General features: G+C 39.4%; 1 protein-coding gene across 1 annotated transcript in view; it reads right to left on the reverse strand.

Annotated features, from left to right (window-relative positions):
- The window catches only part of LOC122811046 (apoptosis regulator BAX-like), a 302,247-nt gene that overhangs the window by 54,819 nt on the left and 222,080 nt on the right, over window positions 1-25,348 (reverse strand). The window contains exon 5 of the mRNA XM_044082583.1: window positions 6,223-6,327. Coding sequence (XP_043938518.1) covers window positions 6,223-6,327 — 105 coding nt within the window. The remainder of the gene's footprint in view (window positions 1-6,222; window positions 6,328-25,348) is intronic.

Consider the following 25,348-nt stretch of genomic DNA (forward strand, 5'->3'; position numbering starts at 1 on the left):
AAAAGCGTATGCAGTGGGCTATCCATTTTGAGATTGTCTGTTTGGAAATAGCCTTTCCTTGAGCACCTGTAGCATAGGACACAAAGAGTTGCTTGGATTTCCTGAATGGCTTTGTCCTGTCCAAATAATAACAAAGTTGTCTGTGAATGTCCAAGGAATGTAGTAGTCTTTCCCCTTTGTTTTGTGGATTAGGATAAAAGGTAGGTAAGTGGATAGTCTGATTCAAAGCTACACTGGATACTACCTTTGGCATAAAGGTAGGGTTGGTTCATAAGGAAACTCTGTCCTGATGGAAAATGATGAAAGGTTGCACAGCCATGAGGGCCTGTAGCTCCGAAACCCTGCATGCGGAGGTGATAGCCAGAAGGAAGGCTGTTTTCCATGACAAGTATTGAAGTTCTGTTGAAGAAGCTGGCTCGAAGGGAGGAAGGGTCAGCTTTTCCAATACAAAGTTGAGGTCCCAAGCAGGGACTGGTGGTTTCCTTGGGGGTTTTATATTCTTTGCCCCTCTGAGGAACTGCCTTAAGAGAGGATGAGAGAATAAAGGAGGATCTGTGTTGTACAGTGCAGAAATGGCTGAAGCGTGGATTTTGATGGAGGAGAATGAAAGTCCACTGTTTAACATCTCAGCTAGGTACTGTAAAATTTGAGGTAAATTTATTACCCAAGGATTCTGGCCCTTTTCTTGATTCCAGGCACAAAATTGTTTCCATTTGGCGGAGTAGGCTTTTCTAGTAGAAGGTCTTCTGGCCTCCAAGATGACATCCTGCACCTCCTTGGAGAGGAGGGTCTGTTGGGAAATCAAGGAATTCTCCATGCAGCTAGATTTAGGGTTTTGAGATGGCTGTCAAGGGTTTTGTAGTTGTGCTGGGACAACAGAAGAGGGACTAGAGGTAGGATCCATGGTGGGGAATGTGTCAGGCTCTTCAGGAGTGGATACCAGTGTTGTCTTGGCCAGTCCGGAGCAATGAGAATCATTTTTGGCCTCTCTGCTCTGGCTTTTAATAGAACGTTGGGCAGCAGAGGAAGAGGTGGAAAGGCATAGACTGTCAATGTTGTCCATTTGAAAGAAAGTGCGTCCACTTTCCAGGCCTGTGGATGATAGGTCCTTGAACAGAATTTTTTCAACTGGTAATTTCTGTGGGTAGCAAAGAGATCTATGTCTGGCTGTCCCCATGCCTGAGTTATCTTTGTGAAAACTTGAGGATGCAACTTCCATTCATGTGGATCTGCCATATTTCTGCTTAGGCTGTCTGCCAGTGTGTTTTCCTTCCCTGGCAGGAATTGTGCCTGTAGTTGAATGTGCAATTCCAGTGCTGTGTTCCATAGGGTCATGGCTTGCCTGCACAGGGGGTATGAATGAGTTCCCCCCTGTTTGTTTATGTACCACATCACTGTGGTGTTGTCTGTCCTTATCAATAGCTGGCCTGGATGCAGTAGGTCTTTGAAGGTCATAACAGCATTTTGCATGGCTAGCATTTCCTTTTGGTTGATGTGTAGGCGCTTCTCTTTTTGGGACCATTTTCCCTGAATGCACTGATCTGTCATGTGTGCTCCCCAGGCGTAGTCTGAGGCATCTGTTGTGATGATTTGAGTTGCTTGAGGTACACAGAAAGGGAGACCTGTGTTTCTTTAGCATGCTTGAGCCCACCACAGAAATTCCTTTTGAAGGCATGGAATGAGTGGTATAATTGTTTCCAAGCTGTGGCTGTGTTGAGACCATAAGTTTTTTAGGTACCATTGAAGTTTCCTCATATGCAGCTTTGCACATGGGATTAGTAGGATGCAAGATGCCATGAATCCCAGAGCCTGCAGGACTTTCCTTGCAGTCAGCCTGGTGAAGGTCGCCATTTTGCTGAAGTATTGAGACAGTTGCCCTTGTTTGTCTGGCGTGAGGTAGGCCATCTGGGTGGTTGTATTCAAGCTGGCACCCAGGAAAATTATTTGTTGAGAGGGTATTAGTTTTGATTTCTTTTTGTTGACTGTGTATCCCAGAAAGTTCAACAGTTTTATTACAAACGCCAAGTGTTTCAGTAGTATGTCCTTGCTGTCCGCTTGGATCAGGCAGTCGTCCAGATATGGGTAGATTTGTATTCCTTGTAGTCTACAGAAGGCGATTACTGATGCCAGGCATTTCGTAAACACACTGGGCACAGTAGATAAGCCAAAGGGCAATGCAGAGAATTGATAATGGGTTGAACCTGCAAGAAATCTGAGGTATCTTCTGCAATCTTGTCTGATAGGGACATGCAGGTATGCCTCCTTGAGGTCCAATGTTACCAGCCAAGACTCTGTGCCCAGCATGGGAAGAAGCTGCTGTAATGTGAGCATCTTGAATTTTGGTACCTGTAGATATGTGTTTAGGATGGATAGGTCTAAGATAGGTCTCCAATCTTTGTCTTTCCTTGGTGCCAGGAATAGTCTGGAATAAAACCCTTGACCTTGTTCTTTTGCAGGTACCTCTTGAATCGCTTTCATGTCCATGAGAGCTGAAGTATGTTTTTGTGCCTCTGCCCTTTGATTTTGTGGCAGGTTTGGCATGCCTCTCATTTTTGGAAGGGTGTGAAAGTGGAACCTGTAGCCTCTGTCTATAATGTCCAGAATCCATTTGTCCTTTGTAACAATATGCCAATTTTTTGAGAATAATGCCAGTTTTCCGCCCAAAGGTGTTGCCATTAAAGCTTTGCTTGGCAGGTATAGGGGGAAGTCATTGTGACTGTTTTCTAAATGACTGTGATCTATCTTCTCCACCTCTTGGGGTTGGTGCTTGCCACTGTCTGGCTCTGAAAGATCCTTGAGGTTGCCCTCTACCCCTTGGGCGTCTGTATCTGCTCCTTTGAGGTCTGTCTGTGGCTGGAAAGGACCAATTTTTTGAAGGCCAGTTTCTGCTGAAACGTGGAGGTTGTAACTGCAGGAAATCTTTCACTGTATGCATTGATTTCGCTTTTTCCCTCCATTTTCTTTAGAACCTCCTCAGCTTTAACACCAAACAATACATCTTTTTGAAGAGGTGCATCTAATAATTTAGCTTTGACATGATCTGGTAAGGCTTGCTCTTTGAGCCAAGCACGCCTACGTATAACAGACTCCGTAACAGCAACTCTGCATGAGGCCTGTAAAGCATCAAAACTACACTGCAAGGTATGTTTACCCACTTGCTCTGCACCATGCAACAAATCCTGCAACTCTTTTAAATCTGGTTGTTCTGGTTGTGTCATCTTGCTTTTCAGGTGAGATATCAAAAACTGTTGATACTTTAACATATGAAACTGACAGTTTAATGCCCTCATGGTTAAAGTGGCCGGGGTGTACACCTTTTTCCCCCATCTTTCTAAAGCTCTGGAATCTCTCTCTGAAGGTAATGGGTTTTTAGCAGTAGAGGCCTTAATTCCCTTGGGACCCTGTGAAATAGTTTCGGGGTCAGCAGTATGGCTTTTATATAGGAACTGGTGAGAATCAGGAACCCGGTAATACCTGTCTGGTTTAACAGGAGCTGGAGGCAAAGAATCTGGATTAAGGCTGGCTTCTGTGTACACATCATCCAATATATCTTAAACAGGAGGGATAGCCAGGCGCCTATGCTGGGGGAGCAAAAAAAAATATCCCTGAGCCTTTTCTTGGAATCTGAGTAATCTTGGCCTTCCCAGTGAAAGTGTTCCCTCAATGTATGTAGGGTTTCCCCAAAAGAGTAGTCCTCAGGGGGGGGGGGAGACCGAGGGAATAGACTCCTCTGCATCAGAGTCTTCGAAAGGAGAATAGGCATAATCCTGGTCCTCAGAATGTTCAGAGGTAATAGAGGCTTGATCTGAGGAAGGGTAGTCTTCCTCTAATCTGGGCCTTTTGTCAGAGGGGGGTTGAGAACCCCTGATAAGAGTAATCAAATCCTCAGCCATTTTGAGCATCTGTTTTTTAGGCATGGGGCCTTGAGAGGGGGTCTGAGGTCCCTGTTTTTTGGTTTTCATGGCTGCTTTAGATTTAGTGAAAGCTTTAATAGAGAAGGAGGAAGGCCTGAAGACACCTTGAGAAATGGCAGGCCTGTCTAAACTCTGAGTTTCCCCGCCAAGAGTGGCATCGGTATCTGCAGTAGGAATGGGGCCGAGGAGCCTGCGACCTCGGGTACTGAAGACACCGGTAATGTAGTGTCATCAGTACTCAGGGGCTGCGTAGGCGCCTCGCTGGGAACCGGAGAACCGGTAGTCGGCCTTAGCGTGGTGTCAGTAGTCGGTGCGGGCCTCGTATGTCAGTCCTTATCTTTGCGTCTTTTACTCAAAACTGGAGTCGGAGTATCCGATGACATAATGTAATTAAATGTTTTACCAAAATAGTGAAGGGTGAACTCCGCCCAGCGCTTAATAGTGTGCTTGTTGAATCTAGCACAAAAATGGCAGGCCAAGACATCGTGGTCTGGGCCTAAGCAAGGTATACAGAAAGAGTGGAAATACTTATGCGGTATTTGCTTCCCACATGAAATGCAATTATTAACTTTGTCTGACATTGGTCTGAGGCAAGAAAAGTTTCCCCAACGGGGTAATTAGCTTTCAAGAAGACTTCGGCTGAAATATTTTCATAAATCTCAGGAGCTGGCCGACCGGCACTTGCTAACTGCTTCTGCTTCGGGCACCGCGCGGCAAGAAAGACTGAAGAAGATGGTGTCGGCTGCCTCTTTTATACCCCTGCCGCACTGACGTCAGGGAAGAAGTGACGACAACCGACGCTGGACCTAGACTTTGGAATTTGGCTGACTGAGGACCCGCCTGAGGGCAGGATAACCCATCTGTAATGACTGCAGCTGTATGCACGATGAACATCAGGAGTGGGAATGTGGGTATGTAGCTTATCATAATAAGCAGTTATTTCATTGCAAATCAAATCCTGCAGCCTAACCTAGCAGTTGATCCTTTATACGAATGATGCAACAGCATGATCCTCATCAAGAAACTTCAAAGTAGCTATAAAAGCCAGCTAACCATTCCATGAGCATAGACTAGCTTCTCATGCTAATTAGCAGTATTTCTTAGCTAAGTTAGAATACAATGCAATAATTCACATCATTGCTCTGAACTTACCTGTAGTGGTAGCTCTCATTCAAATCCTTTAGACATTGCCAACATACTAGCAAATGTGTTTGCTGCAAATTTGCCCCCTGATACTTTCATCCCCACTCCAAACAAACCTGAATCACCCTCTCACTATCTCAAATGTTTATATCGTTAAAGCACTTTCTAACACCAAAAACAGCTTTTCAGGGGGTTACAACACTATTATCAAACAGGCTTTTATTGATCCCTTCCTTAACTTGTGCAACCTATACCTAAGATTTGCCACAAGTTATGTTCCTAAATCATGGTGCACTTTGGTGGTGATGTCCTTCCATAAGGGTAGCTAAAAAACTGATCCAGGAAACTATAGACCTATTAATCTTACTAGTCTTATCTGTAAAGCAGTGGAACACATTACCACTGACCTCATAAACCAGGACATTGAAAATTTGATCAGGCTAGACCTGCAACACTTCAGATTCTTTAAAATTAGGTCAAGCTTGCTAAATCTTATGTGCGTTTTTGAAAACACAAACAGGTGGTGGACAGTGACCATGCTGTTCACGCTGTCTGCTTGGATCTGGAAATGATATTTAATACCACAGCCTATGATGGGACTATAAACAAGAAAATAGGAACAGAGCAGAAAAAACAGGTTTCTAACGGAAAGTATCTTGGGTCTCAAAAATCGTAGTTATCACTAAAGGGTGAAATCACTGCCTCTGGATTCTGTGTGGTACAGGCTCTTTGGGGGAGATGTGCTTTGCTTTCCATGTCCTCAGGAGCCCTGTTATTCATAACCTCCTCTTTTTAAAATATATCAAATAGTGTAGCCAATACTAGAGAAACAGATAATAATTTAAATCAGGTAACACACAAAGCAAAATGAAAAACTAGGTTTTGTGCTCGGCATCTCATTTTGCTCGAAATTGACTCCCCCTGCAATTCAAGCAATGTGACTCTGTGCTGTCCTTTAAATGTAGCTTATACAAATGGATGGGTGCCCTAAGATGCTCTCTGGGACTTACAGGCCTTGGCATCCATAAAAAGGTCAGTAGAGCCATACTGGCGACACAGCTTCTGGTAAAATGTTGTATTTCCCATGACTCCTGTGACTCCTCCCTTTAGTGAAAGCTACAGATGCAGAACTGGAAATGATACCAAAGTAAATTGTATTACTTACCCATCCTCCTTGATCACGGATGAATGGCAGTACATGTGTTTCAATGAAACTTGAAGTTGTGGAAAATATTGATGAAATCACTTGTCTGCATTTCTGAATGGCTGCCTGTATGATAAAAATTGAACAATTAAGTAATTCTCTGTTTCCTTGTCTATCACTTGTAACGATGCTGCGTAAATTATTTTTTTTAAAAGGCATGAATTATCATGCTACAAATTTATATTCATTAAAAGAAATGTAGATTTTGACATGATTGTCAGGCAGGTACTATTAAAACAGTATCATAATGTTACATTAAGGCATAAATGTTCAGACTTCAGCACCTCTTGTAAATATCTGTGAGCCCCATTCCAGCTCATAATGCAAATGACTTTCATCAAATGAAGGGTGTGGCCAGCCATCTCAGTGGCATGGTCAAAAACAGAACATAAATAATGCCACTTATTACTAGTTAACTTGTGGTTACTCTAGTGATATGGCACATGGATGCTACAATGACCACTTTTAAAGTATTTACAAGCCTTTCTGTCACTGTAGAAGAATTTTGTTAGTTGAGCCTTGGCCTTCAGTTTTCTTTCTAGACAGAAATACATAAAGGAATTTTTCTAGTAATATCATTAAGCTTTTATCATCTGTGACATATTCAGAAAAAGCCATCCTCACAATATCTTAGTCATAGCTTTTGGCACATGACACCTGTCTGCGTCTAGTTACTGCTACGTGAAACTGAATAACAATGCATGCTTACGATACAATAGGAAGAAAAGAACTGAACAGTCTGCTTTTGAAATATGCGCATCCTCTAATAATATTCGACAAAAGCCATCTACAACACAGATGAAATAATTTCAGAAGCAAAAAACCCAAAATATATAATATAAAAGAGTTAAATGTTCTTCCTGATCTTTTTGGTACTACAAAGTGATCAGATCCTTAAAAGTAGCGCAGTGCATAAAACGTTGTGCAGATCCAGCACAGAGTCAGAATGTAGTGTGCCATTCTCATTTCTCTAGGGCAGCACAAATATAACATCTCCACAGGGGATTCCTTAAATGTGTATTTATCCAATGGATTATCTGCAATATTTCAGTGGTCATTTTTCAGCTCACCATTTATTGAAAATTATGTACCAAGACAAAAATAATCTAAAAAAAAAATAAAACACACGCACAAGCCCCTACTGTAACTCCTCAAAATGTTATGTATATATATATATATATATATATATATATATATATATATATATATTTAAAACAGAAATATTATGTTTCAGTACAATGTCAATACACGCCCCAAAAAGTCTAATCTCAGTCACCATGTACATGTTGGCACTTAAAAGCAAATTACATACCAGTCTGTTCCTACAACCTGGTTTATAACTGTGCACAAGGATTTTATATCAGCTGACATTAATATGTCCATTTGCAGCCAATTTTTTCTATGATGTGCAAAGAGTACCAATAATGGAAAAAACACTGCTATACAAACTCTTGTAAAACTAAATCCATAAGTTTAGCATAAGGTTCAAGTTTGGATTTTTTTTGTTATCACTAACAGACAATGAGGGGGATCATTCACCTTGGGAATTCCAGAAACTTTGTTAGAAGTGAGAAGTTTTATCTCACTGTAGTCATGCATAGATTTAGGCACCCTTCCCTCCAACACATTTTCATTGAACCAACCCTCAATGTGTTTCTTACTCTAATGTGAAGAGCAAAAATTAGCAGCAAAGGAAGAGAACCACAGGTGCTAAATCCAGTAAAATACTGTTTATTGGTAAGCATTTTCGTCAGGTTTAAAATCCCCAAACTTCTTCAGACACCATTTAACAAACATGCCCAGCCATTTACACCATTGTCATAATTAACAGCAGCCAAGGACATCAAAGTAAACATCCCCACATGATACATTTGAAAATTCAGGAACCTACAAGTTTAAAAATACATGTTCCTTAAAAAGACATTCAGATCACTATTAATGTTGGATTACATCCAGCTACCATTTGAATTTATAGAATACACCAAGTTTCTAGTGATAAAGAATGTAATTCTATCTTTCATACACTTCTAATTTAAGCAAACTAGAAATTGACACCATGTCCTTCTCTAATGTCTGTAGATATCAGTAGTGTTCAATAAAGATAGCATCTTGTTTTCATATGTGTCAGGGTCCAATATTATGGTTACCCATCCCTTACTTGCTTTCATAAATCAAAGAGTTTCATCCTTTGGCATGGCCCACAACGCACAAAGCTTCCCTTTCACTTCTTTTTGAGTTTTATATATCTATATATATATATATATGTATATATATATATATATATATATATATATATATATATATGTATATATCTACATATATATATATTAGATATTTCTTTCAGTATATACATATATTTACCTATCTCACGTATCTATGTATGGGTCTACGTTACAAAACGGAAATACTACAGTGTCAAACTACTAAAAGTCACACTTTCAGAATCTTGAACTTTCATATTGTCAGAGGTTACTTTGCTGAATCATACCAGATTGAGCACTGATATGTTTAGGAAGGATAGCAATCCTTTAAGAGTTTTTACGTACTTCTATAAATAAAACATGACAGACATTGAGTTCATTAGTATAGGTTCAATTGTACACTTATATGTAATTAAAAGGTAAGCCAGTTTTATTTTTGGTAGTTTGCTTTTTTTCTCAGGGTAATGCAATCCTGGAATTGGCATATTGGGGGAGGGTACAGGGGGAGCTTGCCCCCTGCATGAATAAGGGAAAAGGCTACATAACTGTAGTGCTTTTATTAGCTGGATACTACCATTTTACATTTGTATTGTTTAATCTTTTGCTAGTTTTGTTGACATTGGTTTGTGAGGTTATTGTTTTATAATGTATGTGTATGGTGTGTTATTGAGCGTGATTTGGAGTGTGGAGACACAAATTTACTGTTTAAGGTGTTGTAACTCGATAGGGTTGGAGAGTAAATGTTTGATGTAGTAATTTTTGGTATTTTAAAATTTCAATGTTTTGTAATTTTGGTGTAGTGAATACTCAGATTTTACCATCCTGACATTTAATTGTATGACAATGTGGTATTTCGGAACTTCAAACATTAAAAAAAATAATAAAAATAAAAAAAAAATAATAATTTTTTAACATTTCCACACTACTAATTACACACATACATTACTAATTAAATATACCACCTCCAAGATCACACTACATTGTGGAAAAGGGTAAATTTCCTGTCCTGCACTGTACCGCTACATAAATATCTATATAAATAAATATATATATATATATATATATATATATATATATATGGATTCGTATCACTTCAGTGAAAGACCATTTAACTGAGACCAAATCACCTGAAGTTCATTTCACCTAAAACTCATTTCACTGACAAGTAGTACTCTACGGTAAGTCAAAGGTATATGCCCACTTCCCCACTATAGTGCGATCCTGGTGTTAGTATATATAGTTAGGTGGGGGGGGGTGCAGCCCACCCCCCACCCCCACTTAATTTGGTTTTCTGATGTCTGGTTTTGATTTATATTATGTGGCAAAACTGTACCAGATGGGGGGGCTATGCCCCCAATGTGGGGGGCTGTGCCCCACACACCTCCTAACTAAAAATCTTTTAAATCTTCTTGTTTTTATTTCCCTTAACATCTTAATATCCTGCATGATTTTTCCATTTTTTTCCCCACTGGTTACAAGTAAAACTTTCTACCATCACTACTAACATATTTACTAATACAATTTTGTTATTGCTTCAAACTAAAGTTTTCGCTCTGTCATGTTATTAAATTTATTAATCACTATTAATCTTCTACATGCTTGTCTCATTCTCGTATCACATATCACTACACTTTTGGGTATTACTTTTGTTAGATCTAAACTTCTTATGTCTTCATTTTTATAAGAATTCATTTTCCAGAATGTCTCATTTTATACAAACCAAACAGTTTGTAACCCCCACACTGCCTGTATTGTTTTGTTTTGTTTTTTCTTTGTTATAGGTGGTATCTAGCAAGCACATAAGTAAATAAACATCCAGTTTGTATTTTTACACCATTCTACCACTACCAAAACTCTTATATAATTTCTAATGTTACTCACATTTAATGCTAACATTCATGTTTCTTTTTTTTCTGTGTTTTACTTCCAGATCTTATTTTTAATTTTATCGTGTATTCTTTCTACAAAGTCTTACACAAAATGATTTTTCACTATCTTGTTCTAGTTCTACTTTTGTCTCCATTTCTCCCTCTTCTTGGTCTTCCCTTTCCAAAACTACAAATCTGATCTCTTCCTGTATATTAATAACATCACTTTGAACTGTAGTACTTCATTATTCCCTTCCTCTCTTCCCTGTACTACCATCTCTTTATACATCTTCTGTAGCAGTATTTTCTCCTGTCTGTCTTTCTTCTGAACTTTTTTCTTCATATACCCTTTCCTTTCCTAATATGAGGCAATCAAAGTTTGTGTCTTTCGGCTTTTTCCCGGTTAGGGGTCGCCACAGCGGAACTCCGGCCCGCTAATGATTGGCAGTTGATTTTTACATACCGGCTTGCCAGCCCTGATGCACAACCTTCAACGAAGGTATGCCCATTCACGCATGTCTCCATGCAGAAGACGGTCTAGCTGATAATCGAACCGGACAGCGTCTTACTGTGAGGCGACAGCGCTACTGCAGCACCACCACCGCGGGTCTAATATGAGGCAATCAAAGTAGAGTGTCCAAATTCTTTACATTTTCTACAAAAGGCTTACAGTTTGTCACCTCATTCTGTTTCAGTCTCATACTGTGACTTTCATCCTCACAGAAATAATATGGTTGGGGTTGGCCCTAGTACATAAATCCTCCCTTGCCATTCACAATTATTGTATTTGAAATATGTTGAATTTTCCCACCCTTAACATCCATTGTTGCCGAAACATCTTAACCCCAGTCATATATTTCTTTCATCACACATTTTAATGGCATGTACTTTATTACATAATGAAATAAAAAAGTTTTAACTCACTCTGCTCCATATCTGGAATTGCACATGTATTTTTTTTTAGGTATAGTCCTATGCTCTGAAATAAATGGTCTTTCCATGGTGCTACTGTATTTCTTTTTCCACTTCCATCATACATTTTTCCAGCAAGTTTAAGCTTTCAAATGCCACTTCACAATTTTTTTCAGTTTCCAAATTAATTAATCTTCTCATGTCTTTTATGTTAAATGCTCATGAGAAAATGTGATGATCCATAATGACATATCCTGTTCAAACTGCCACTGCTTTTACTTTTTATTCTTACCACTAGTCATCTTCTCTGTGGTTGTTGAGAAAATGTAACTATTTGTAATCTCTCAACTCCTTCTTCCATTCTTTCTTGCCTTGCTAAATCTGCATAACTTCTTTCTTGTAACTAAAAGCCCTGCTGCAGAGGTAAACCCTGAAAAGTGTCTAATCCATCAGCCGAGAATACCTCCATTGTTTTCCCCTCACCAGCTGCTGTTCGTGTTTGTGCTTCCAGTCTCTCAGTTTTCTCCTCCTGTGATACTCTCTCTCCACTAATGTCGCCAATCCATCTTTTTCCAACTCTGTAACAGTTACTTCATCTCCTTCTCCTTTCATCAGTAAGTTTTGTCCTGCTTCTTTCTCAAGCTCTTCTGCACTCTCCTCCATCATGGGATCCCCAGAACTGAAGTATTAGCCCTCCAGTGCCCTCTAGCAGCTCCAGAAAGCACTTTACTCCCTCTTCTCCAAAAAGTAAGGGTCCTTTATTTAACACAAGACACAAAACATTGCTTACATAGTTGTAAAATATTTACAGGCATATAAATCCACATTTCTGTTTTTTACTATTTATCATTTTCTCATAACATCTTTATTCTTCTTCTTCCATAATTGACCCTGACTTTTTCCACAACCGTAATCTGACTTTTTGCAATATATCTGTCAAAATGTATTTCTAATTAAACATTTAATTCAGTCTTTTATTCCAAATAACCATTATTACATTAAATAAATTCTTATCTACCCTTCTCACACATTCTTTGTTTTTATACCTATATCCATACATAATCATATTCATACAGTATCTATATTATGTAATTAATATTCTTAATAAAATCCTCAAAAAATGTTTTTCAGAGTTTCACAACTCTTTTGAATTAAAAAAAATGCTGTTTCTTCGTGTCCACAAAATAAACACACTCTTTGAACTTTCATTTCCTTTCATATGGTATAGTCCCATTTATTTGTAACTTATTTAATACCAGTGTCCATAAAAAAATCTGTTATTCAGGCAGCCACTGGAATGGTTCAGATTATACTTTTTTGTGGCACTATACCCACTGTACATTCCCAGAAACATTTTTAAGGATCAACATGCAATGAGTGTCAATGCTGGAGTATCACTCACTTCCATTAGTGACATAATCCCTAAAGACAGTTCTGCCCCCATTGAAGTCAGTACCCAAGTAGGGTCCCTGATTTCCACTGGGGATTCAACCATGAGAACATGCACCCTGTGCATAAACTCTCACAATTTCCCCTGAGGAAAGATGATCTGACTAAACTGTTTCACTCTTCTCCCAGATGTCAGCTCCATTAAGTGCCCCATACACTACTTGAACCTGGATCTTCTGAACTGTAGTCAGGGCTTTATCACACTATGCCCATGAAGATGACTTACTTCAGGTCCTTACTTTGTTCTTTCTTTTTTTCTTTCTGGTTCAAATTATGGCATAGTGAGGCTTTCTGAAATTACGTAAAGGTGCTAGGAGGGACCATATCATTGATTGTGGGTCTTAAACAGAAGGTACCCTTAACAATACTTTACTGATTTTAAACAAGGTGAGAGATGTGACTTAGAAACCTGCATGGAAATTTTAGACTGTAATTAAATGTTTTATTAATTTATTTTTTTATGGCGGTATAACTGAGGCCTTTGTCAACGAGTTCTGCCAGGTACTCCAGTATCTTTCCCTAATGGAATGACCCGGGGTTCATACTACTCTTGTTTAACCATTATACAAATCATTTACATGTGTCCTATGAAGTTTTCTGATGGGTGGTTTCCATGATGAGGGTAAGACATCTATGATTTTATGGAGATAATATGAATTTTTGGCCACATTCAGATTTGGAGAAACCAAATGGATAACTGGAGAGAACTGATGTCTGAGTGAAGTGCCCCTGATGTGTAAGTCAGCAAGCCCTTGAATGGAGTTATCTGAAAAGACCTTCTATGATGTGTGGCCTTTGCAATGGCATCATACCTGACATGGCAGAAAACAGACTACTAGAATTCATTTTGAAATGTGACCTTCTTGCCTTCTGGATGGTCCTTGGAAATGGAGGCATAATAAACAGCCTAAGACAGTAAATCCATTTGCTGTCTAGGTCAGCATAAGGATGAACGAAGAACTGATGGCATTTTGCATTTGATGTGGAAGTGTGTAAAACTCTCCATTGGTTGGTCTCACCTCCAGAAGATTCTCCTGACATTCATGAGGAAAAAAACAGGTTTCTGCTAAATCTGTCTGCCAAGGTTTAGTTTTCTCTCAGGATGTGTACTGCAAATAGCAAGAAACAGCTGGATATGATCTACTCCCAGAGCTTCACAGTTACAGCATCATTGTTTCTCTGTAAATCAGAAAGAGCCAGTCATCCTTCATCTGATGTTGTACCTATCAGCTGCTATAATGTTCTGTGTGCATGGCCATTGGAATATGCAGGTTCATAATCAGGTTCTGAAAGACTACAGAGTGAGTTGTTCCATTCAGAAATCCAGAACATTGATGTGTATTTATAACTCTAACCCACCCACCCTAGAGCAGATAAGTCTTTAGTAATGATGAAGGTGTCTTACAGCATTTGAAAGGGGCTATCCCTTATTAGTTTTGTCATATGTAATTACTGCAAAAGTTGGTTCTTCCATAAGTCTTTAATAATAATATACTGGAAAAGTGAGTGATTAATTGTTTCAGTTCCATATCATAAAAATCATTGCAGAGGTTTCATGTGTAAGTAACCACAGTACACCATGTAAATAGTGGATGCTATGCATCCTGGTACTTCAAGGCACTGTTCCATTGTGCCAGATTGAAAACTGATTTTTTTATCATTGTAGTTTGTAGAGCAGTGAAACTGCCATCCAGTAAAAAGGCTTTGCAGACTTTGCTATCCAAGGTGCACCCTATGAAAATTGTGTGTGGCAGCTACAGTTAGCACAGAGGATTAAGTTTATCTTCATTTGCTTACTGTTTGACCCTAAGCAAGTCACTTAACCATGCAGTGCTTTAGGACAATAGGGAATACAGATTAGACTTCTCAATGGTTTCCTGACTAGTAACTACCTATGAGATTTGTAGAATTTCACTGTGATGCCAGGGAATAGAACAGTCAGATCAAAGACCACATTTGTTGAATGAACTGTCCCTGATAAGGAAAACAAGTAGCCAGTCATCTTGACAAAGGAAGATTTTGGTTCCTAGTGACCTCAGTGGACTGCTACAACTGCTATAAACTTGGTGAAAACCCTCAAGGCTGTGATGGAACCAAAAAATAGACTGCAAAATCGGAAGTGATTGGCTAATATCATTTTCAGATTCCCTGATAGTTTTGATGTACAAGTTGTCACCCTGGATTTCCAAAGAGCACCTTCAATCTTTTGGCAATAGAAAGGGAAAATATGATTCCTACTATGACCATTCAAATGTGTTTTCACTATGTACTGGTTTAGTCCAATGAGATCTACCATGGGCCCAGGTTCCCTTGTTTTTTTTGACACCAAAATGATGCCTGAGTGATAAACTTGATGTGACCTCTTGGACTTTTAGACGGATTTTATGTGGTGGAGGTTGTTTGCCTCTTGCTTTGCAGTGAATTTGGATGGAGTCATCTGTCAAGTAGGTGGGTGTAGAGTGTGTATAATGAATGGAATTTTGTAGATGTCTTGACTGATCTTTGACCACTTTAGCAAGTGGAGGGACAGCTAGCAACTAACCATCTCCGGAATAGAACAGAGCAACCATGAACACATTGTTGTCCATTTTAAGTTGGACCCCTACTCCCTGAGAGCAGCATTGTCCTCCATTTCCATGTGGATACTTGTTCTGGATAGTGTATGCCTGCTGTTGCTATTCCCTTTCCATGCCCCCTTGCCAACCTGGCTGCGGCCCTGACCCCTTTCTATACTCTTCTGGTGACCTGACTGTGGATCTAGTCCCTTCTTGTACTCCCCAGGTTATCCTGCAAAATGCCTCCTGCTTCATCTGCATTTTATTAAAGGAATAAACATGGTAAAACCCAAAAACAACTACGGCAAAACAAAGACTAAGAGGTCCGCATGGTTTCACTCACACAATGAATTTAATAAAATAAACAAATGTAAATAAAGTGCATTTCATCTAGTAAAATAACTAAACATTTTTAGATAAAATGCTTTCCAACACACTGTTGCTTAAATCCAATTTCCAAGACCATGTGACAAACATTTTGATTAATCTTGTTAATACAACAAGAATAGTATTTACAAATATTAATCCCTTTATACCCATTGAGTCCAACAAATAGAAAATTACAAAACCCTAAAAGCACAATTTAAAAGACTTTAAAAGAATTTATAAGGTCTACTAAGACTGTAGCTGTAACTAAAAATTACCATTACTCTAACATATACAAAATTGTTCATCTTGTCAAGCTTTTGAGCTTCACAATACATGCTATAGAACAGGTTTCATTTAAACCTGGGAATTGGCAGGAATTCAGTCTCAGCTGCCATAACAATTCTAGCCTTTCCAATAGTAAAGAAGTTGGTCCCCCCCAATATCCAAAAGGACCTGGTCAATAGCTAAAAATTTAAACTTATGGGTTGGGTAATCTGCACAATGCCTTGCTAATGCATTGTCCAACTTGCTCCTGTTGATACAAGAAATATATTCATATACCCATTACCTAAGTTTACGGTCAGTCTTACTGAAGTAAAATGCTGTGTAGTACTGGCATTGAGCCAAGTAAACAATGGATCTAGAATTACAATTAAATTTATTCTTAGTTGAATATGGGTTATTCCTTATCCTAAAAACCTGTCCTGTTTCCATGTGTTTATGCTGGTTGCATATATCATGTGTACATGCCAGGATTCCTACTGGTGATTGGAACCAGTTTCCAAAAGGCTCTTCATATTCCTACCTCTTTTAAATATAACCACTAGGTAATCGCCTGCCTTGTGCATAATGTCTCTGTCTGCGGTAAATAAATCCCAGTTTTTGGCTAGTATTCTTTTCATTTCTACTGCATCGATACTATATGTAGTAATGAAACTGAGGGTAAATTGGGGTACAATGTTGTTAACTGCTACCCTGTTATCTACTTGTTGACCCGAATGTTCATAAATATGTCCCTCTTGAGCATTAACTCTTATATCTCCTCTGTTTAATATAGGTGTGTAAAAACATCTTCTCCGCTTAGTTTGAAGCTCAGCCACTAACTGGGTTATTAAAACATTTGGGTACCCCCTATGTAAAAACATCCCAGGTTTAAACAAAACCTGTTCTATAGCATGTATTTTGATGCTCAAAAGCTTGACAAGATGAACAATTTTGTATGTTAAAGTAACGGTAATTTTTAGTTACAGCTACAGTCTTAGTAGGCCTTATGTCGTGTCTTTTAAATTGTGCTTTTATGGTTTTGTAATTTTCTATTTGCTGGACTGAATGGGTATAAAGGGGTTAATATTTGTGAATACGATACTTGTTGTATTAACAAGATTAATTGAAATGTTTTTCACAAGGTCTTTGGAAATTGGATTTAAACAACAGTGTGTTGGAAAGCATTTTATCTGAAGAAGTTTAGTTATTTTACTAGATAAAAAGCACTTTATGTACATTTGTGTGTTTTATTAAATTCATTTTGTGAGTGAAACCATGCGTCTCTCTTAGTCTTTTTTTTTGTCGTAGTAGTTTTTGGGTTTTACCGAGTTTATTGTTTTGTGTCATTATGGCTACAGAAGATCCTAAAGCACTCACTAATTTACTATCCCAGTCAACTCCAAAAGATGAGGGAAACCTTACTGTACTTATCGGTCTGATGAATCAACAGTTGGAAGATTTAACAACTCAGGTAGAATCCCTTACCCAGTTAAGTACCCAGCGACCAACAACGATGGTTAACAGTCCAACATTAAGAGGTGAGGGCAATCGTATGAGTTCAGTTTTGAGTGACATTAATAGTACCAATTTACTGAGCCAAAATGATATGGTCCTTAACAGTTTAGAAACTAGAAACCAGCATGTGACGTGTGTTGTTCATCAAGCATCAACTACCTTAGGGCTTATTGAAGTTCCTGACATTAATAGTTGGCTCAGTGATCAACTGAGCCTTAGAAGTCAAAGCAGCAATACATTTCACGGACAACCAGCATCAACATCATTTCTAAACTGAAAACTCTTGATTACAGGCTTCTTAAAATAAAAAAAACTGCGGTTGGAAATGAACTATTTTGATGAGTGTACTAAGGAAAACGTTATTCCTAAGGGACTACGCACATGGCAATACCCTACTGGACTGGAAACTGGTTCAATAGAATTGATCCAGTTGTTTAATAAACAGGGACTGGAATTACTCAGCCTTATGTCTAAACACTACCAGATCACAGTTAACAAATCGGTTGGTGAAGTAATGGACCTGGATAATGAAATGAAAGTGGACAGTGATTTTACACAGTACCAATTTGACTATAATAGGATTTTTAACAGTATTAATAAACAAGTACAAAAACTCAAAGAAACTAAATTAAAAATCTACAAAGGGATCGGAAGGACTACATTAATGGAGTAGCCTATCTGAACCCTCCTCCCTCTCAAAGTTGGAACCCTATTGGTGGAACGCATACACACCTTCAGAACCAGGGAAACAACACAGAGCACAACCAAGAGGAAGTGACATCACCAAGGCCAGGTATGAGCAATCAAAGCAACGGAAGCCATATGGAAGGTAATAATCTGACAAATATCCCTTCTCATGGCAATGACCAAATAGAAAATGGGAGTAATGACCAAATCCAACAGGCTAACCACCATAATGTTTCCAACCCGAGCTTTCAGAACCAACCACGAGTGTACAACACTCGGGGAGCCAACAGACGGAAAAGGTAATTGACTTCATTAAAGAGGCGCTACCACTAAGTGACAATACATGTAATATAGTCACCAACAGGGAAAGTGACTTTAAAATTTTAAACTTTTCAGATTATGAACTAGACAATGAACTTGTTGATTTATTTGCTAAAGGCTTAACATTCGTGCCTTCACGACACTCAAACCTAGCTAATGTAATGCTGGATTTTAAGCTGTTTATCTTTAAGCTGAATATATCAGTCTTGTTAGGCAACCAAGTCCAAGGGGAGCAAGAATTATGAATTTCTAGTACATTTAACCCACCAATTCACCAAAAAATAACTCTGTTTGACCGCATTTGCAAACTTAATTTTAGGTCTAGGTTTGATGTACCTAACAGTTACGATAGTAATAGCAATGTGTCTAAAACAGAGCTTGATGCCTTGTCTAATTTTAGGTCTTTACCAGTACACATGATGAAATCTGACAAAGGGGGTGGGTTAGTTTTAATGAATACCACAGACTACATAAGAAGAATGCAAAAATTATTAGAAAGTGATGCATATATGAAGCTTAGTCTGAATTAATTGAATGTAGCATAGTCATATAAGATCACTTATTAATGATATGTTCATAGATGCTTTAATTGACATGAATATGTACAACTATCTTTCTATGCCATCCCCCAGAATACCGTTACTGTTCAGTATTCCAAAAATACAGAAGAGTGTTATAGATCCACCAATGAGGGCACTAGTAGAAGCCAGGCAGTCTATAACTTATTCATGTGCGAAAGTTGTTGACTCAGTTTTAAAGAAATATATTAACCAAGAGTCCCAGATATGTAAGGACTCATGGTCCTTCTTGTCAGATATCAATGCTTTGGATTTCATGGGTGAATTTAATTTCCTCATGGTAGATGTGTAGGATCTGTACAATTCGATCCCCCATACCATAGGGATCGAATGGGTAGTTCATAGGTAGGTACTAGGCTATCGGCCCAAGGGCCTAAGTAAGTATAGCCAACAAGGTTCCCTGGCTTACACCACCCAAGAAAGTTATTTTCCTGTGCCTTTCTCAAGCAGAACCACCGAAGTGATCCCTGGGGTGTATTTCCTATTTCCTATCCACTTATCAAGATTTTTCTTGAAGAGTGCTAATGAGGAACTTTATCTATCCCTCCAGCATGTCCCGTTTATTTTGGTGACAAGGTTTAGGTCCCTAGACCGTGTAGCTTGGAGGGACTGGGATTTCTTTAGGTGTAGCATGTCCAACAGCTCTGGGTTTGACATAGCTTTATATGTTAGGCAGAGATCACCTCGGAGTAGGTGATATGCTACAGGGTAAAGCTGGAGTTTTTTGAGATGGTCAGTGTAGGGCATCTGTTTGAGGCCAGTAATCCTCTTTATGAGGTACTTCTGTGGCCTTTCCAGCTCTTGCAGATGTACAGAGTTTTTACCAAAGAGGATGACAATGCACTTTTTGGCATTGAGCTTGAGGCCATGGCTCTGACACCAGGCATCTGTCTCAGTGAGGCCCTTCTGTAGGATGTCCACATCATTTGGGGACTCAACTATGGTTCCTAGTTTGCAGTCATCTGCGAACTTCATTAGCCAAATGCCTTCTGTGTTAGCCTGTACTTCAGAGAAGTAGATACCAAACAGGAGAGGTCCCAGGACTGAACCCTGTGGTACTCCACTTGTCATTGGTTTGAAGTCAGATTTGGAGTCTGCAACTTTTACAGTGTGGGTTCTGTCAGTGAGCCAATTGGCATCCTATCTTGTGACGTAGGGATTTATACCTAGTTTAGTGAATTTAGCTATAATTCCAGAGGGGAGCCACAGTGGTGCAGTGGTTAGCATTGTCGCCTCACAGCAAGAGGTTCTCCGGTTCGATCCTTGGCTGGGGTGCCTTCTGTGCTTAGTCTGCATGTCCTCCCTGTGGTTGTGTGGGTTTCCTCTGGGTACTCTGGTTTCCTCCCACATCCCAAAGACATGGTGTAGGTGGATTGCAGACTCTAAATTGGCCTTAGGCATGAGTCTGTGCATGGGTGTGCCTTCCGTGGAAGGTTGGGCACCGGGCTAGCAACTCGACACTGTAAAACTATACTGCCAATCATGAGCAGACAGGTGATCTGCTATGGCAACCCCCAACCGGGAAAAGCCAAAAGAAGAAGAAGCTATAATTCCAGAATGGGGGATGGTGTTGAAAGCCTTGGCAAGGTCAAGATAGGCTGTATGAACCCCCTACCCTCATCTACAGCTTTGGTGACTGCCTCAAAGAAGTTGATTAGGTTCAAGAGGCATGATCTACCTTTCATGAACCCAGACTGGGTGGGTTCCAGAGTTTGGAGGTTACCAATGTCTTTGTTTATGAGTTCCATGATGACATGTTCCATGGCCTTATTGACCAGGCTTGTCAGGCTAATAGGGCGATAGTTCCCAGGATCAGTGGTGGCTCCCCCTTTGTGAAGTGGGATAACTGCTGCTGTGCACCACTCAGTGGGCACAAAGCCTGATGTGAGACTATGATTGAACATGTTGCTTAGATGGGGAGCCAGTTTGTTCTGACATTCATGTAAAACGCAGCCTGGGATGTTGTCTGGTCCCATGGATGCCGTGTTGTTGGCTTTAGAGAGTGCAGCTTTTACCTGTGTAACTGTGATTACAGGGACTCTGCATTCTTCCTGTATAGATATAGGCTCTTTAGGGGGTGAGAGGGGGGTAAAGTTAGTACTGAACCTATCTGCCAGGATGTTGGCAATATCAGTTGGTTCTGTAATTTTTATGCCGTTATGCTGTAACTCAGAGCAGATCTTGGTGCTGCCATTGAGATTCTTGACATAGCTATAGAATGCTTTGTGGTTGCCTCTATAATCAGTGGCGATTTTGTTTTCGTAGCTAGCTTTGGAGGATCTTATAAGGGATCTCAGTTTCTTACTGAGGCTGAGCAGGGAACTCCTCCACTCATGGGATTTTACTCTCTTTTGCAACAGTTTCTTTCTTCTGTTGTAGAATTTGTTTATGACAGGGGACCACCAGGTTGGCTTCCTTTTTTTGGAGGATAGCGTCTTGGTTCTGTTTGGGATAGCACGATTCATGCACTCGTATAAGTGCTTATATAGTACATCTGTGTAGGATTCAGCAGTTGTAACTGTATTGTCCATCTACATGGGTGTCATAAAGTTCGCCACTTCTGTCTTAGGAAGCATGAAGTTGGCTTTGGAGTAATTTTTTACCATGATTTCCTTAATGGGGGCGAGATGTGGATATCTAGGGTGATTAGCTTATGGTTGGGTCTGACCAACAAGGAATTGACTTCAGGAGTGGAACACCAATCACTCATGTTGGTAATGACTGGGATATTGTTGCCCCTGGTGGGGGTGTGGATAAGTTGATCCAGGGCATTGGAATTTATGAATTCCAGGAAGTGTTGAGTGAAGGAGTTGGTACATGAGTAGTTTTCCCAGTTAATGGTGGGGTATTTGAAATTGCCCATTATTAAGGTGTTTGGTTGAACCCTAATATTTTCCAGTATATCAAGAAAAGAGGAGTGGGAATCCTGGGGCATGGTGGGGGATCTGTAGCAAGCTACAATTTGGATTGCAGTTTTTCCCAGAGTTAGTTGCACTTGGATAACCTTGGATGCATTATGCTGAGCAACTAGCCTGTAGGTGTGGATATCCTTAATGAATATGGACACACCTCTGCCTTTGGTATTCCGGTCCAGGTTAAATGTTTAAAAAGTGTGGTATGAGTTATAGCCTGGTAATGCAGGGGTGCTCTCTGGAGCCTTGAACCAGGTCTCAGTCACTGCACAGATATCGATGTTCTCCATTTTAAAGAGTGCCTCGAGGGAGTGCATTTTGAGGTTTAGACTTCTAGCATTGAGTAGCATTACCCTCAGTTTTTGCTTGCCAGTTCCTGTTAATGGTGAATTTGTCATTTGAACCTTGCCTGAAAAAGGCACTATAGGGGCAGCAAGAGCCTTAGCCAGTATCCAGAATCCCAGGGATGACAGGTGCAGGCCATCTCTGGCAAAGCATCATGGTCTGTTGGTCATGTCATTCCAGGCAGACAGATACTGTATCCCCTTAGAATGACCTTATGAGATATAAAGGTGTGTTGCAACTAGAAACAAGACTAATACAGGAGCTATTGGGTATCATACTGGCAAACAATTATGTTATGTTCGATAAAGAATTTTATTTACAAAAAATTGGGGTAGCAATGGACTCACCTTGCAGGGTGAGCTTCGCCATCCTAGTGATGGCCCATTGGGAACATGAATTAATTTTGAACAACAGTACTATTAGTGAGTGTATGTACTTTTATACCCACTTCCTAGATGATATCTTTATGATTATTAAAGAAGATATGTGTAGGGCCACCGACATAGTGAATTACTTAAATAGTACCACCGATTTTTTAAAGTTCACTAGTTCTTACCATGATGACACGATGTCTTACTGAATTAATCAGAAATATACAGCAAGGATTGATAGAAAAAAGACATACTCAAATTCTTTTCTGCATTTTTCTAGCTCGCACCCTTTTCACAAAAAAGCGGGCAGCAAGGATGACCACTGAAGATAAAGTATATGATGATTAGTGTGAAACCTTTAGACAGATGTTTTTACATAGGGGGTACCCAAATGTTTTAATAACCCAGTTAGTGGCTGAGCTTCAAACTAAGCGGAGAAGAGGTTTGTACACACCTATATTACACAGAGGAGATATAAGAGTTAATGCTCAAGAGGGACATATTTACGAACATTCGGGTCAACAAGTAGATAACAGGGTAGCAGTTAACAACATTGTACCCCAATTTACCCTCAGTTTCATTACTACATATAGTATCGATGCGGTAGAAATGAAAAGAATACTAGCCAAAAACTGGGATTTATTTACCGCAGACAGAGACATTATGCACAAGGCAGGCGATTACCTAGTGGTTATATTTAAAAGAGGTAGGAATATGAAGAGCCTTTTGGAAACTGTGGTTCCAATCACCAGTAGGAATCCTGGCATGTACACATGATATATGCAACCAGCATAAACACATGGAAACAGGACAGGTTTTTAGGATAAGGAATAACCCATATTCAACTAAGAATAAATTTAATTGTAATTCTAGATCCATTGTTTACTTGGCTCAATGCCAGTACTACACAGCATTTTACTTCAGTAAGACTGACCGTAAACTTAGGTAATGGGTATATGAATATATTTCTTGTATCAACAGGAGCAAGTTGGACAATGCATTAGCAAGGCATTGTGCAGATTACCCAACCCATAAGTTTAAATTTTTAGCTATTGACCAGGTCCTTTTGGATATTGGGGGGTCCAACTTCTTTACTATTGGAAAGGCTAGAACTGTTATGGCAGCTGAGACTGAATTCCTACCAACTCCCAGGTTTAAATGAAACCTGTTCTATGGCATGTATTGTGAAGGTCAAAAACTTGACAAGATGAACAATGTTGTATATGTTAGAGTAACGGTAATTTTTAGTTACAGCTACAGTCTTAGTAGGCCTTATGTTGTGTCTTTTAAATTGTGCTTTTAGGGTTTTGTAATTTTCTACTTGTTGGACTGAATGGGTATAAAGGGGTGACTATTTGTGAACACTATGCTTGTCGTATTAACAAGATTAATTGAAATGTTTGTCACATGGTCTTTGGAAACTGGATTTAAGCAACAGTCTGTTGGAAAACATATTATCTGAAGAAGTTTTATTATTTTACTAGAAAAAAAGTGTTTTATGTACATTTGTTTGTTTTATTAAATTCATTGTGTGAGTGAAACCGTCCGGACCTCTTAGTCTTTGTTTTGCTGTTTTTTTCACTCAGTTGTCACAGATTTCCAGGCTTTTCCATCTCTCCAAAGTATCTTTTGACAGTGTCACAAAACAACTAAGGACTGGTAAATAGACTAAAAATGCCACCTTGTTTCATCTACAAAGCCTGTTCGCCTTAGCCAATGGTACTGGTGCAGAGCTGTATGTGTTCTTGTGACTCTGGCTGAATCTTTAGTCATGTAACATATAAAGTGGACCCTTTGGCTTATGAATGTAATAAAGGTCATGACCTGCACTCTCAGTTCTCCTTTACATATAACATTCTCCTCTTCCACACAGAGTATTTCATCTTAAAATGTCATCTAAAAATACACATGGTAGTTTAGATATTTTACAGCCTTCAGAGATATGCTAGAAGATATGAAAAATATACCTATCAAATTTGTGCACCATCTTGGGTCCCTTTCCATTTGGTGTACAACAGGCTACTGAGTGGTTAGGAATCCTTAGAGGTACTGTGAGCTCACTGGGTACATTTGGGTGTCTCTTTCCAAACCGTTCCATCTCTGGCTAGACAAAATATCTGGTCTACCATATTAGATACTGGGGCTAATGTGTCTGGACAGTACCAATCTATTTTTGTGGTAAACTGCAAAATGTCTTCCAATGGTACAACACCATAGGAGGATGCAAGTGTGCGTGCATGCCTAATGCAGCTGTGCAAATTCTTTTAGAGTGATATGCCAACTAAACCTACAGGAAGTACAAAGGGTCTGCTGGTACCAAGGTCATTGTACATGACAGGGAATGGACAGTGGCTGATGCCAGGAGAAGTGCTGCTGGCAGTACCAGCACCAAATAAGTCATTAATGCCATTGTCAGATACAGACCCTGTGTGTACTGGCCCAATAATAAGGCACCATTTAGCCTGCTGCTATGCACTGATCAAGGCTGCTGAGAAAATTCTTCTTCATTTGTACCTGCAGCACATGCAACTTTAATGCACAATATTACTACCTTAAAATTATTTGCTCACAAGTTAAATCTTGGTTTCTTTCTAATACCGAGCAGTATTTTTTTAACCAAACATGCATAATCCGCCAGTGTTGCCTGAGCTGCCAACTTTTGAAGCATTTTGTGAGACACAGTTTAGGGAAACAATAAGCAAGAAGCCAGTAAAGATTAATGTGAAGTTTGCGTGAGAAT

The sequence above is a fragment of the Protopterus annectens genome, chromosome 9.part0, assembly GCF_019279795.1.
Source record: "Protopterus annectens isolate FY-2018-M chromosome 9.part0, PAN1.0, whole genome shotgun sequence".
Taxonomy (NCBI): Eukaryota; Metazoa; Chordata; order Ceratodontiformes; family Protopteridae; genus Protopterus; species Protopterus annectens.